The 16100-nt window shown below is 37.7% G+C and overlaps 1 protein-coding gene across 1 annotated transcript; it reads left to right on the top strand.

Annotated features, from left to right (window-relative positions):
• The first annotated feature begins 1396 nt into the window (after nucleotides 1-1396).
• kpna5 (karyopherin alpha 5 (importin alpha 6)) lies at nucleotides 1397-15687 on the top strand. The gene is made up of 14 exons (XM_030156969.1): nucleotides 1397-1519; nucleotides 5187-5320; nucleotides 6204-6305; nucleotides 6424-6523; nucleotides 6971-7065; nucleotides 8328-8459; nucleotides 8919-9007; nucleotides 9088-9187; nucleotides 9286-9449; nucleotides 10079-10157; nucleotides 10240-10365; nucleotides 10457-10584; nucleotides 11193-11371; nucleotides 12617-15687. The coding sequence occupies exons 2-14, from the start codon at nucleotides 5192-5194 to the stop codon at nucleotides 12802-12804; spliced, it is 1611 nt and encodes a 536-aa protein (XP_030012829.1). The 5' UTR covers nucleotides 1397-1519; nucleotides 5187-5191; the 3' UTR covers nucleotides 12805-15687.
• The last annotated feature ends 413 nt before the right edge of the window (nucleotides 15688-16100 follow it).

Raw genomic sequence — 16100 nt, 5'->3', positions numbered from 1 at the left:
CCTTTTTTTTCAGTCTGTATAAGTATAATAACAGATGTTGTGTACTGATGAAACCAAATATAACCACCATACAAAACGTAACCACAGTGCAGCAAAATCAGCTAAATTTTCGGATCTTTTTTTTTTTTTCCACGACACCTAAGTCAAAGAAAAAGGGAAAACCATCATCAGATTTTGTCTTATTACCTCACCACAACCATTTATCAGTTTTGGAATAATAATGTTTGAAGTGCACAGTTTTTAGTTGAATAATATTAGATGCCACAGTTACAGGAAAGCAAATGGTTTTGCACAATATGGGACTTTTAATAGTTTTGTAAATCATATCTGATATCATGCATCATCTCATCCTCTTTTTTTTCAGTCTGTGTAAGTATAATAACAGATGTTGTGTACTGATGAAAAGCAAATGTACTCCACCCAGTCAGTGTTTTAGAAATGACAGAAGATGTTTTTGGATTAATTACTTGATTAATTACATCTGCTTTAATATATTTGCTTGTTTCTTTCTTTCTTTGAGTGTATCATTAAACCTAAAGTGTTTGCTTAGTTTTATTATTGGGAAAAAAAAGTTTCATTAAACTTTTTTCAGCTTTTTTTATGGTCACACAGTTTATTGTTGTTCATTAGTTCACTTATGTTCTCATAGAATTGCACCGCGAAAAATGACTTGTTTAATTGAATAAACTGTTTTTAAAAAAAATACAGTCAGTAACTAACCCTTCTTTAGGTTAAGTGAATTCTTATTTATAGTTTCTGGTAGGCTATTTGTATATAGGTATTTGTATATAGGTATTAATTAGATGTATTAAATATTATTCTCCAAACATTTTTTTATTTCCTTTTTTAATTTTTATTTCATATAACTTTGTGCACTGTTTGGACTTATTTACATATTAACAATCATATCTGCCTGACGGAATTTTTTTTTTTTTTTTTTTTAATTTGAACAATTAACATTGAACAGTACATAATAGTATACAACAACAAGGATAGACAGTTTCATAATTCACAGAAACTTTTACATTACAAATATATAGAAATACATGTAGGTAAAAATATTAGGAAAGAAAAAAATAATAATAATAAATAAAAATTTGTAATGAAAATAAAAATTGCTCGAGGTATAAATAGAAATTATACAAATTAAATAAGATTATATATTTGACTTTTTTTTTTTTTTTTTTTTTTGCTTTAGAATTTATACTGTTTCTAAAATTGTCCACATAATTGGAAAAAAGGGCTTTGAAAACAGTGATGTTTGGACGTTGATGTGCCAATTTGGAATAATAATGGAAAATGTTATTATTAAACTAAGAAAAATATGATGAACAACTACGTTAGAACCTGAAAAGCAGCCGTAGAAGAAGAAGACCCGGCTGACAGCTGGCGGAAGTGGAAGAGGTTTTGTTGACGCCAGAGGTTTGCTGGGAAAGTTTTAGTTTGACGCCATTTTGCTCCCAGAAACAGGGAGAGCAAAAGAAGGTTGTGGCAATAAAACCTCCAAACCAAACTCCAGGTACGTTCAATCTTCAGTCAGTGACGTCTCAGTTATACTGTGTGCTTAGAAAATTGAAGCTGCAGTTATTTCACCCGATTGTATTTGAGAAACAGGACACAACGCAGCGTTAGCTCCGGAGCTAACCGCTAAGCTAATGAGGGAGTGGATAAGAGATGAATTTTGTCCTTTTGCACGAATAGATGTCACTTAATCCCAGCTACATGTGTTAACGTAGTCTTTGTGCGTTAATGTGTTCTGTTTATTGTCAGGTGATGGTTTTATTATTGTGTGTTTTGACTGTCAGTAGTGCACCGTTAGCTTGTAATGCTAGCTATAGTTTTTGGAAAAGGAGGAGTAGGCTCTGTTTGACCCCCTTCCTGTTCGCTCAAACGGATGAATTCCAGGATTTGAAAGTGGAAGCCTGACTTGATAGATTATGGACGTTTTTAGTATATTATGGAGATCAGTGCAATGTGGGGTACTATGAATCTGGTCAGGAAATGTTGTTGAAGACAGAGTTCCTCAAATTTTGCATATACGTTTGCTCACACTGCGTTCAATTTTCTATGCAAGTTAAGCTTTTGCCCCACTGCTTCTTTAAATGAAGGAAATAGGTTACTTTTTAGTCCACATTCATTTGACAGCTTCCGTTTCAGCTGCAGTTTGTCGTCTCCCTCTTGTCCCGTGAAACTCATAAATATGACTACAGAAGTGTCTGCTTTATGGCTTGGCCGTCTCCACCTATTTTAGCCAAACAAACTCTTTTAAAAACCCTATCAAAGTCACTGGAAAATACATTGTCTCAAACCTGAAAACACACCAGTTTTTAGTGGTCATGAAAAGTTGACTCCTAATTGCAGAAAGACTACTTTTGCATTGCACAGTCAATATTTTCATTTTTTCCTGTAGTATAAAAAACATTGTATTCAGTATTAGTCTGTAAGATTCTGTAAAAATGCAATTGAAACAACTCTAGCAGAGAATTCCTGTAGAAATGTGAAGAATACCAGTTTCTGGAGATCACTGCAAGGTGGGGTACTATGAATCTGGTGAGGAAATTTTGTTGAAGACAGAGCTATTCAAACTGTGCATGTAGTACATTTACTCAAACTGCATTCAATTTTCTTTGCAACTACACTTTTGCCCCACCGCATCTTAAAAGGAAGGAAATAGGTTATTTTTTAGTCCACCAGGTTCATTTGACAGTTTCCGTCTCATTTGCAATTTGTCGTCTCCCTCTTGTCCCGTGAAACTCATAAATGTGACTACAGGAGTGTCTACTTCATGGCCTGGCCGTCTCCACCTACTTTAGCCAAACAAACTCTTTTAAAAACCCCATGAGAGTCACTGGAAAATACATTGTCTCAAACCTGAAAACACACCAGTTTTTAGTGGTCATGAAAACTTGACTCCTAATTGCAGAAAGACTACTTTTGCATTGCACAGTCAATATTTTCATTTTTTCCTGTCGTATAAAAAACATTGTATTCAGTATTAGTCTGTAAGATTCTATAAAGATGCAATTGAAACAACTCCAGCAGAGAATTCCCCGTAGAAATGTGAAGAATACCAGTTTCTGGAGATCACTGCAAGGTGGGGTACTATGAATCTGGTGAGGAAATTTTGTTGAAGAAAGAGCTCTTTAAACTGTGCATGTACATTTACTCAAACTGCATTCAATTTTCTTTGCAACTACACTTTTGCCCCACTGCATCTTAAAAGGAAGGAAATAGGTTACTTTTTAGTCCACCACATTAATTTGACAGCTTCCATCTTATTTGCATTTTGTCATCTCCCTCTTGTCCTGTGAAATTCATAAATGTGACTACAGGAGTGTCTACTTCATGGCCTGGCCGTCTCCACCTACTTTAGCCAAACAAACTCTTTTAAAAACCCCATGAGAGTCACTGGAAAATATATTGTCTCAAACGTGAAAACACACCATTCTTTAGTGGTTATGAAAAGTTGACTCCTAATTGTACAAAGACTACTTTTGCATTGCACTGCTAATATTTTCATTTTTTCCTGCAGTATAAAAAACACTGTATTCAGTGTTATTCAGTAAGATTCTGTAAAGATGCAACTGAAACAACTCCAGTAGAGAATTCCCCGTAAAAATGTGAAGAATACCAGTTTCTTGATTAATTTGAGATTACAAAACACATTAAAACCTTAAGTAGCACAGTGGTAAAGGAAGGAAAGTAAGTCACAGAAATGAAACTACCTCAGTGAAACCTTAGACATAGAGTTGTTAAACACTAAAACAGGGGTGTCCAATCCTGGTCCTCGAGAGCTACTGTCCTGCATGTTTTAGATGTATCCCTCCTCCAACGTACCTGATTCAAATGATAAGCCAATCATCAAGCTCTGTAGAAGCCTGATAATGACCATTTGGTGTGCTGGAAGAGGGAAACATCTAAAACATGCAGGATAGTAGATCTCCAGGATCAGGATTGGACACCCCTGCACTAAAATATGCTTCTCAGTGTGTGAATCCATTTCCAACCTAAGATTTAACTGCCATTATACATAGGAATAATTTCACTTTAGAAGACTTGGCAAAAAAGCAAACAGAAGTTTTACACATTGTATTTGAAGGGGAGCTTTTCTTAATAAAGAGTAATCAGTGCCAATAAGACATTTTATAAAGTATTAACAGAAGTACCTGTAGAAGTACTGACGTTGAGGAAAAATAATACCTGAAATGTGCTCAAACCTAGATTAAAAAAAAACATTTTTTTGTTTTTTTTTATGATTACTTTGTTTAGTTTCACATTTATTAATGAATTACTGTCTGCATTTTTATTGTCAAAATTTTGGAATTCAGGGGTAAGAGAATATCGGTGAATCAGCTATGACTTGTTTCTCCTCTGTAAACAGCCATTATGTTGGCCAACAAAAATTCACTATCTGTCAACCTCTCATTCCTAATACATGTTTGCATTATTACCTCCGCCAAGGAGGTTATGTTTTTGCCAGGGTTTGTTTGTCTGTTTGTCTGTCCGTTAGTGTGCAACATAACTCAAAAAGTTATGGACAGATTTTGATGAAATTTTCAGGGTTTGTTGGAAATGGGATAAGGAAGAAATGATTAAATTTTGGTGGTGATCAGGGGTGGGGGGGCCCACGGGGGGGGGGGGGGGGGGGGGGCACTGATCAGCCTTGGCGGAGGTCTGCGCTCTCCGAGTGCTTCTAGTGTTTGGAATGTGGAACACATGACCCTCAGACCCCATAGACCAACACTCCCATTAAATGCGATTTATTTTTTTTTTCACCATCTCATTAGCATTTAGAAAAACCTTTGTTTGCAATTAATACTTTTGCACATTAACCCTAATTGTTACAATAATACAATAATAACAGAGTAGCCTGCAGAGGGACCCATATTCTAAAAAATGTACTACTGTCCTTTTTTGTTGCTCTGTATGTGTTAGCCTGGTTCTTGATGCTATTAATTTGTTATGTTTTTGTGATAGTATGTTTATAGTGCTATACTTCGGCTGATTACTTTACTAAAAACTTTAAATTAACTATGGGAGCAGCCTAAGATTTAGTTTTTATCTTCAGCAGTCTTCAAGCCTACCTGCTGAAGAAGGATGGCAATGTTGTCAAAGTCACAGTTTATTTCATGATAAGCCTGTGTTGGACCTTGATCATAACAAATCAGTCTTCTCCCTGACTCCAGTCACGATGGCGAGTCCAGGCAAAGACAGCTACCGGATGAAGAGCTACAAGAACAAAGCCTTGAATCCTCAGGAGATGCGTCGCAGGAGAGAGGAGGAAGGAATCCAGCTACGCAAACAGAAAAGAGAGGAGCAGGTAGAGACAGATTCTTTCATGTTGGTTATGATGTTGGTCCTAGGTTGACCAGATTTCACCTGTGACTGGTGGTTTGAATCACCTCACAGTTAGAACCCTACTTCAGGGCAAAGCTGCAGAACCAATGCACAGAGGAGTTTATTGTTGTAAGTTAATGAAAGATAATGAATTACAAACCAGGAGGCTAAACACACAGAACAGATATTAAGACATTTGCCCTAACCCTGGACAGTGCATTAATCTCATATTGTGATGATGTAGTAGTAGAAAAAAAACTTCAGCTCTGAGTGATGCTTGAGTTTTGGTGTTTTCACATATATCGGTTAACTATGGAAACTACAACAGCTCTAGCAGCAGCAGCATCTGACCAAGATAATCTGTACATGTCGCGACCACAAGACCTCCCTCTTATGTTTACTTCTTGTTCCCTCCCCAGACATGTTTGGTACGCTTCAGAGGATGTTCAGTTTTTTTCAAGGGCTGATTCTGATGATGATTATTAGTAATTAAGGAGACCATTAATTGCAAAACTTTATTTTACTCTAAATTTTAAGTACATACTGTAAGTTTTCTCATTAAATTTAAGGGGTTGTAAGAAAATTAAATAGCAGTTTGTTTTATGTCATTGTTGAATTAGTCTTTATGTGTGACCAGTCAGATAGTGGTGTGAATGGGAAGTTGACAAGACCACAGAATAGTGATTACAGAGAGAAGCATGAGAAATTATGAAATGCGCCTGATAATCATAAAACTTTTTTAATATAACAATGGTCAGGATGATTATCTATTGACCCCTGGTGTCAGTCCCATTACTCTTTCAGTGTTAAGAGCAGTACCATTGCTAAAGCTGCTGGTTAATTACATGAGTTTTTCTTTTTTACAGTTGTTCAAAAGGAGGAATGTTTGTGTCCCATCAAATGATGAGTCCATGTTGGAGTGTCCCATTCAGGATCCAGACATCAGCTCCACTGTACCTGTGGCAGGTGTAAGTGTTTCAATCCCAGATTCTTCATTTATTTTGGCATTGTCTGTGTATTTTTTTTCCTGTAAATGTATTAAATGTGCACAGTCAGAGCAGCATTGTTCTGTTTGCGTTTGTGCAGGATGGTGTCATTACTCCAGATATGATTCAGATGATCTTCTCTGATGACCCAGATCAGCAGCTAATTGCCACACAGAAATTCAGGAAGTTACTCTCCAAAGGTTGGTACATCCCTGGAACTCTCTCATATGAAACATTAGGGCTGAAACTGACAATTATTTTTATTATTGGTTAAACTCAGGTAATGATATTCCTGTGTGAAAAGGTCTGGAATCCCATGCGGTCTGAAGAGATGTTTCTCTCAATCCTATAGTTCAAAATCTAAAGATGCTTCACTAATGTGTTTTTTTTTTTTTTTTTTAAATGAACTCTGTTGTCCTGACAGTGAGGCAGAAGCTGTACAGAGGAGTTGTGTCTAAAATGATAAAAGCATAGTTATTTAAAGCCTTAACTGTGGGGAGTTTTAAGGCCAGTCAGTCAGAAGATACTAATAATCCCAGTGCATAGAAATAAAAAAGCTCCATGCTTCAGTGAGCCCGTTTCTAATCTGTTCAACACTGAGTCACTTAAAACCTCTCTTTTTAATTCTTTTCTCTTCTTCTCTGCAGAGCCCAACCCACCCATAGATGAGGTCATTTCCACTCCAGGTGTTGTGAATCGTTTTGTGGAATTCCTCAAAAGAAGTGAGAACTGCACTCTGCAGGTGAGAGCTGGACAGCGTCTCAGTCGGCGAGTGTGCATGGAGCTAAGATTAGTCCTTTGCATGTTTGAGTGGTTTCACTGTGTGGAGGGTTTTGGAACATTGCTGCTGTCACTTAAGACATCTTGTTTTCACAGTGTGTGGTTGGCAAAGCCCAACAGTCACCCTATCAGATGTTCCAACCAAGAATAACTTGTAACCACTAGTTAAGTCGTTCGGTCTGTCACTCCAGCAAAATTACTTAAATTGTAACTTTGCGCCTACTTTACTCAATTTTACCACCCACATCATGATCCTCAAAATTGCTGAGAACCATGCTGTTGAAAGTCGGAAAGAGGCTGAGAGGCAAGTCTCCGGGGTGGATGTGATTAATGAGTAATTCAGGTTCATCTGTGTGATAGAGAATGATATAATGGTCTTAAAGGGGAAGTCTGAATGTATATACTAGTTTAAACTACTGCAATAGCTGTTAAAGCGCATGCTATATTTAGGATATTTTTGATTTTTTTTTTTTTTTTTTTTTAGCTAACATACATTCTTTTCTCATGTGGAACTGAAGCTCTTAAGACTCTCAAACATGCCAAAGTTTCCTAGGGAAAAAAGAGCAATTGTCTAGCCTGTGTTGTTGTGTCTCTGTTGTTGCAGTTGTTTTAATACACTGCACTGAAGTGACAAACCACCAAACAAATCAGTGAATATTGGCAGTTTTATGAGGCTTCAGTAAATGAATGAGGCTTGTCAGACTCCAACTGAAGGACAGATGACTGAACACCTGTATGCCTGCTAAGAGAGGTAGTAACATTTAAATGTTTGGGTTTTATTTTTATAATTATTATTATTTCTTGATGTATACTAAATTGTTGTCTCTGGTTCATCATCAAAGTTAGAAGCCTCAAGAAGGTTTTAAAACAGAAGACGGCAGGTTGAGGTGTTTTCGTTTTATAAAATGCAGCATTAATCTATTTCATCACAGTTAACGACCTGTTTTTGTTATTGGTGTTACTTTAAGGTCTACACATTTCTATATTTTTACCCTCCAAACTAAGTATTTTCTTAAGGAACAAACTGCAGGTGCTATTGCAGGCTCATTTAAACTATTGTTTTTGGTCACCGTAAATAACTTAAAATTTTAAACAGATGTTTTTGCCACATTTTTGGCTTTAGGACTAACCATCACCTGATCAATAGTGAAGCAAAAGCAATAATTATAAGGTTAAATGGAGAAATTTTAGACTAAAATTATGACAATGGGTGTGTTTCCACAGTTCGAGGCAGCCTGGGCGCTGACTAACATCGCCTCAGGTACCTTCCTGCACACCAAGGTGGTGATAGAAACTGGAGCTGTTCCCATCTTCATCGAACTGCTCAACTCTGAGTATGAGGACGTCCAGGAACAAGTGAGTACATTAGAGCCACCATTGTAACTCTTACTGTTGTAGTGTTATGTTAACGTTAAGCTTGTTGGGGGAAAAAAATGTTGCGATTACTAGTTTTGTAGTATTTGAGCTTGGTCTTGCCATTAAGATTGGTCTTGTCTCGATCTCAAACAAAGAGGATTCAGGATTTTATGCCAACACCACAGCTGTAGCGACTTCACTAAATATCTGGTTCATTTTCTGATTTATTTGTAACTTCACACGCTTTAAATCACAACCGTAATGTCTTAAAAAGGCCTTAGAAAATCTTAAATTTAACTTGAACCCTGAAATCTTATGCTATGCAGTTGCTTCAGAGATAAACCTTTTGGATGTCAGTTCCCATCTCTTTGAGTTTCTGTCAGATTATTGCCATAACAGTGTATTTGTGTATTTTCCATGTTGAAATGCCAGAGGTCATTGCTGTGTGTCCTCTTTCAGGCGGTGTGGGCGCTGGGGAACATAGCTGGAGATAACGCTGAGTGCAGAGACTACGTGCTCAACTGTGGCATCCTACCATCTCTGCAACAGTAAGTGTCGGCCTCCTTATGTCTGATATGTTTTATTTCAAATGAAACATCACATGAAAACAAACAAATCCCATTTTCAGGCTGCTCGCCAAGTCCAACCGTCTCACCACAACACGCAATGCAGTGTGGGCTCTGTCCAACCTGTGCAGAGGAAAGAACCCACCGCCAGATTTTACCAAGGTTAGTCCAGTTTTCCCTCACAATACTGGTATACTTGACTTAGTTTCAGGTCCGTTAGTATTATTAATCGCTCCCTGTGTCATCTGTGCTGTCTTCAGGTGTCTCCCTGTCTCAGTGTGCTGTCCAGGCTTCTGTTCAGCAGTGATCCAGATGTTCTGGCTGATGCATGTTGGGCTCTGTCCTACCTGTCTGATGGCCCCAATGAAAAGATCCAGACGGTGATCGACTCCGGTGTTTGCCGCAGACTGGTGGAGCTGCTCATGTAAGAATCTGCTATCATGGGAACAGGCTGATTTAAAGTTATCAGGCTAGGTCTATAATGATAATGGGTTAAAGGGATGCTAGGTCCAGTGTTCCTGTAGGGATGTGATTATAATCATGCTGTAAATAATGGAGCACAGACAATTTATTTTTATTTTTTTTAAAGACACACGGGTCACCTGCAGATGCATCATAATTCGGCTCTCAGTCATATGTGCTGAAGGATGTTTGACACTTTTTAATAAATTACTGCCACGTGGTCACTTGAAGTTTTTTTTTTTTTTTTTTTTTTAACTAAAACTTGAGGGCAGATGTGTTGTGCAAATACTTTGACACAAGCCCAAAAACAAGAAAGAAGCCACCAACAAAAGTCTGTGAGCAGAACAGCTCTGGCCACAGTGAAATCAACATACATAAATTTAAATGAACAGTAAATGTGGGTTTTTAGAGCATTAGCGTAAAATCCAAAACATTTTGAAGTGCTTGGAACATGGTTTCACTGTTACTACTAGTCAGGTGTTTAGCTCTAAAGAATGTGTGAGCTTTTCCTGTGGTTACTTCGGCCTGAATTGAATAATGCTGTTTTGAGTATGTTACTGATAAATTCTTTTGTTATATTTAATTTAACAGGCACAGTGACTATAAGGTGGTTTCTCCTGCTTTACGTGCAGTGGGTAACATTGTGACTGGAGATGACATCCAGACACAGGTAGAGTCTCCTCAACTCTCTCACTTTGCCTATTTATTCATGCCTTAATGTCATACACAATATTAATTCTATTTTTTTCCAGGTAATCTTGAATTGTTCAGCACTGCCATGTTTACTACACCTCCTCAGCAGTCCTAAGGAGTCCATCAAAAAGGAGGCATGCTGGACTGTGTCCAACATTACAGCAGGAAACAGAGCTCAGATTCAGGTAAAAAAAAAAAAATGTATGGTCTATTGTTCATGAGTCTGTTAGATGTAAACAAGAGATTGACAGTTAATGACACTTTTTTCCTCGTCAGAATGTGATTGATGCCAACATCTTCCCCGTGCTCATTGAAATTCTTCAGAAGGCTGAGTTCCGCACGAGGAAGGAGGCAGCGTGGGCGATCACTAACGCCACCTCTGGAGGAACTCCTGCACAGATCAAGTATGTCACTCACTGAATTGATTGATTTTGTGACTAGTTCATTGTGTAATTCTCTCTGAAATACAGGGTTCCTATGCAAGTCTTGAAAGTCTTAAAAAGTATAGAATTTTGAAATGCTATTTTTTAGACTTTTTGTGTGAAAGTCATAATTAAGTATGGGAAAAAGTTTCTCTCATAGTTGAATTTTGGAGTAAGCTTAAAGGCACATACTCTTATAAGTTAAGAAATACACGAGGAAGGCATATTAAAAAACTTAATATGATTTCACGAACTGGTTGGTACCAGAATTATTCTAGTGAAACTTGTTCGTGTGATATTCATGTTCTTTTGTGATTTTCATATGTTTTGAAAACATTTCTCAGTAAAACACAATTTACTGCGAATTATGCATTTCTTCTTTCATACGTTTATTAAAATGAATTTTTCTATGACACACAGCAGGTACAGTCTCAACCAAAAAAATAGGCAAGAAAGTATAAAAGTACATAAAGTCAAGGTCTGGAGGAAAAAATAGCAGTTTTGGAAAAAGTCTAGAATTTTTATTTGGATTAAGAGCAAGCACCCTGCATAAATATAGTTTAAGTTCTTGGTCTGATTTTTGTCCACAGGTACCTGGTGTCTCTTAATGCCATCAAGCCCATGTGTGATCTGCTGACAGTAATGGACTCAAAGATTGTCCAGGTTTCCCTGAATGGTCTGGAGAACATCCTCAGACTGGGAGAGCAGGAGGCCAAACAAAACGGAACAGGCATCAACCCATACTGCGCCCTCATCGAGGAGGCTTATGGTATGACCCTGATCCACTACACAATCATTCACTAATATCAACACCGATGACAACCACATCTTTACAACACATCTTAGTGTTGGGCTCAAAAAACTTCAAAAAACTTGGTCTTGATTGTGTAAGTACAGAAAAACCAGAAATCCTGAGTTGTCGACGTGTCAGACTTTTTTTTTTTTTCTCTGTGAGCCAATGTCTCCACCCATTGTGGCAACAGTACAAAATGATCTGCAACTTTCACTGAATGTTTTGAAATATTCAGGAACCTTTAGAACAGTTCTTAACACCTCACCAGGCAATCCATGAGGTATTACATTTTCAGACTGAGTTTTTTTTTTTTTTTTTTTGGCAGTTTCATTTGAGGATGAATAATTTAAAAGCATGCGAGAAAGGGGAGTTTTAATTTAGATTGGAAAATTGGGCACATTGTATTGCTGATGCTGACTTCTAGAGACCTAAACTGTCTCTGTTGCCTAGGTGGATGTGTATAAGTCAAACATGAAACATTAACTGTTCCACAGCAGTTCCACCAATGAGACTCTGTGTTTTGTTCTGTTTTTTTGTTTACTGGCCTTGTGAAATAATCTGACTGATGTTGATTATCTCAAAATTTCAGCTGTTCTGCAAATGATTACACTTATTACTTTTACATGCTCAGTATTTTCTATCTTTCACCATCATTTCTCATAAACTGCTGCATGGAGAATGAAAATGAATATTCCATTGATATTCTAGTTTATCTGCAGCTATACATCCATCCAAGTATCCTAGTATCATGCTATTCTAGTATACTAATATTCCTCCTTCCTACTAGAAATGTATTTTTTATCTGATATTTGTCTATTCCAGCTGCAGGTATATTGAATCAGTGTGTCATAATTTGTGCTGAAACCCACAAATGAGATGCATATTATGAGTAGGCTGTAAAACTGTTTTAATCTAGAAATGCTCCATTCAGAAAGAGGCCTGATTGAGGATGTCCAGGTGGATTCTGTTGTTTACATGAGACCCATAGTGGAATGTTCTTCTGTGTATGTAAACATACTAATCGGGAAGCTGGTTCCATGTGTGCAACATCTTTTCTAAAAGCAGCGTCAGTTTATCTGGTTCTGATTTCTAGAGATCTAAAGGCCTACTTCCCACAATGCTGCCAGTGCCGAGATAGGAGACTCATTCCTGATCATATGACTCATAACTCAACCAAATTTGTCAGATTTCTTAAATTCTTTGTGTCACTACCCCCTCTAGGTCTGGATAAGATTGAGTTCCTGCAGAGCCACGAGAACCAGGAGATCTACCAGAAAGCCTTCGACCTGATAGAACACTACTTCGGCGTGGAGGAGGAGGACTCTAGTCTGGCGCCACAGGTGGACCAGAGTCAGGGTCAGTTCATCTTCCAGCAGCAGGAGGGACCCATGGAGGGGTTCCAGCTCTAACCCCTCCTCTCCCACATCCAAAACTCCACTTTGTTTCTTCCTGGGCTCTAGAAACCCCCACAGAGACCGCGGCCTCTTCAGGGGCCAACTCAGACCGCGGGGCCCTTACCTGGTCTCTCCTGGGCTCGCTCCACCAGCTCCTCCCTACACCTTCACTTACTACACCATCACAGCAACACAAACACAACAGATTTGTGAATACGGAGGTGAAAGCGGCTCTTGTCGCTGTTGGACACATTCAGAGCCTGAATCGAGGACTTGGCCGTGGAAAGCCTACTTCTGTTCACACGAAAGAAAGAAAGAGTCCATGTTTTTTCTTTATCTCTACAGAAAAATACTCCTTTGACTTTCTGTGATCTAATTTCTCTCATGCTAGACGATGATATTTGTGTTACACTTAGAAGCCGGTGTCTCCAAATCAGCATCCATATCTGTTTTCGAATGTGAAACTACCTCTTTAGTCTTCAGAGAATGGAAGGGTAACAAACAGACGGAGGGGGAAGCCCTGAAGGAACAGAGAGCTGCAGACTGATGTTGGTGTTTGTTGCAGACAGTTGTGGGTGTAAATGCAACACGTCTGAAGCAGCTGCACGTCATACTCTCTGGGTTCTTTCTCCTCTTGTGTTGATGACTTTCTGGAGATTCAGGGGTGGGACTTTATTTATTTGTCTTCAGAGAGCTTTGGAGGAGCTATTCTTTTTCTTTTTGCACCTTCAGCTCTGACTGAAGGCACCTGCATCCTGGATTATATAACCAGTCAACAGGCCATGCTTTGGCCAACCCAGTCACAGGAAAAAGTTGTTACCATTGAGCTTTTGCAAACCACCGATAGATATGATCTCAGAAAATACCTTTCATATCAGCATTTCCCAGCTTCTGTTTGTCAGCATTTTGGTGTTCTAACAAAGTCATTTCCTACAGGTTTTATTTTATATCTTCAGGTGGGTTTACAAATTCCAGGTTTTTAGGTTTTGGGCAAGGAAAGCACTTCGGTTAGGGTTAAGAAAAAGACATGGTTTGGTGTAAATGTTAAATGCATCCAGATGGTGGTATCTTGTCCTAAGAGTCATAAAGTACTATCAGAGCATAGACCTTACCAAAGCATTGTTTGAATATTTGCATTTGAACATAGTCTCTGTCAAACCTAATTCTAACAGTACAGACCGAACAATACAGAATTAAATTTTTATAAAAAAAAAAAAAAAAAGTGCATTATGCACGTGTAATGACATTTACATGTATGTCAATTTATCATTTCTAATGTGTAAATGGATATTGGAGCCTGTAATACTTGTTACCGGTAGCTTTGAAGTGTCAATAAAGTGGCAAGAAGCTCAATATTTTGTACTTTTGCTGCATAAAACTACCCCTAAAAATCATTAAATACTCTTCAATGAATACAGTTGTAACTTAGCTGCAACAACCAAGTGAAACCAATGGATTGTGTTAAAGTGTAGTACCATTGATGACCACTAGAGGTCTTCAGAACTGCACAGATTTGCATTGAGTAATTTTTGCAGGAGTCGTTTTACTTGCCTGTTTCAAAGCTTCTGTTTTGTAGTTTAGTTACATTTTACTTTTTCCTAATGAACAGTTTGACTTTAGTTGTGGTAAGGTAGGTACAAATACATTAGCCTTAGCTTACATCTGGCCCTTGGCCTTCCCAAATTCTGCATTCTTGTCCAAATAAGATCACTTCTGGTTCTAAAAACCATGTTGATGATGGCCAAAATGCTAAATAACACCTTTAAGACAACACCATAGTGGCTACGTTCACTTTTATTCAGGCTAAACTGCTGAAATTCTACCCTTAAAAATTGGTTAAATACTAAATATGAACATTTGTAACACTTTAATGTTGATATACACATACCTAGAAATGTTGATATGAAATTATCTTTGGTTCAGAGATGTTGAAATTCGAGATCTCCATGGTTTGCAGACGTGTACACTAACATTTTATTCTCGTGACTGTGTTGAACTGATGAATCTGTAACAGTGTTGGTGGTTCTGTCGTTTTTGCTGCTTATTTTAAATGATGCTTATTTCTAAAAGCAGTATCAGGGCAAGACGGGTGCTGTCATGATACGTGATGCAGTGTGTGCAACTTCTTTTTTTTTTTTTTAGTTACCCTAAACTAGCAACATGATATATCTTTAAATTATGTTTTTCTGCTTGCAATCATTTCCCTTGATGTGATGGGACTTGTTGACTAAATCGGACGGGTTTGTATATTATATATACATGTAAGAAAACGGAAGGAAAGTATTTAACAGGCGGTGAGACGGTGGGATATGCAGTTGTAGTTTGTGGCTGATTATGCAGTTCTAGTTATTCCAGTCCATCTCTGCTTTTCCTTTATGCATCCTCTGTTATTTCAGTTTTAATTCAAGGAGGCTCTTGTGTGCGGGTGAAATCTTCTTCATATGGAAGCACTTTTTGTTTTTTCTTTTGCCTCTCATCTTGTTTTCAATACCTGCACATGTGAGGACAGCAATTGGTTGACAACCAAACGTGAAATGAATCTAGATTTATGTGAAATAGAAAATGTAATGCAGAATATTACATCAATCAAGCACATAAATCATGTATAGTCTTCTAATATTTGTGGTTTGTATGATTGTATATCCTTTTTTTTTCCCTTTTTTTTTAGGTTTTTGGTAGTGTTTTTTGGGGGGCTTTTTTTTTTTTTCTCGCTGTGTTCTTGTGGCTCTCAGTAGAACTTCCATGTTAGAACTGGAGCGGTGAATTACTGTATGCAGCCGCAGTCCTTGTGAAGTCCCAGTGCTTCATTACACTGGCTGCCTGCCTCCTCTGTGTGGGATGCACACTTAATATTGTGTAACAAGAATTAATAAACAGTTCTGTTGGATACAAACCTCATGCATCGTCACTGTCGTTCTCTTTGGAGGTCCTCTGAAAACCTCACAAGCTCATAAATGTAGTAGTGATTCTCAGGTTTTCAGGCTTCTTTTTTTTTTTTTTTTTGGATAATTTAAATTTTACCACTAGCTCTCAAACCCCTTCTGCTCCTTTGTACTTTTAGTCTCTATCATGGTTAAAATTTAGAGAACTTTATGTTGATAAATGTTTCATCAAATGTTACCTGGAAGCTCTGTCATTACGATAAATGACACTAGATTATGATGATGATGTGACCTTTAATACATTTCCTCAACTTAAAATAATATTTCTTACCAGAGGAGGATAAACATTTGTTACAATACGTCAGTCAAAATGTCATTATGAAGTTAAGTCCAAATAAATTCAACAGGTATCAGTATTTCAGATTCAGA

Source organism: Sphaeramia orbicularis, chromosome 16 (genome assembly GCF_902148855.1).
Source record: "Sphaeramia orbicularis chromosome 16, fSphaOr1.1, whole genome shotgun sequence".
Classification (NCBI taxonomy): Eukaryota; Metazoa; Chordata; class Actinopteri; order Kurtiformes; family Apogonidae; genus Sphaeramia; species Sphaeramia orbicularis.
This window is presented reverse-complemented; position numbering and strand designations above follow the sequence as displayed.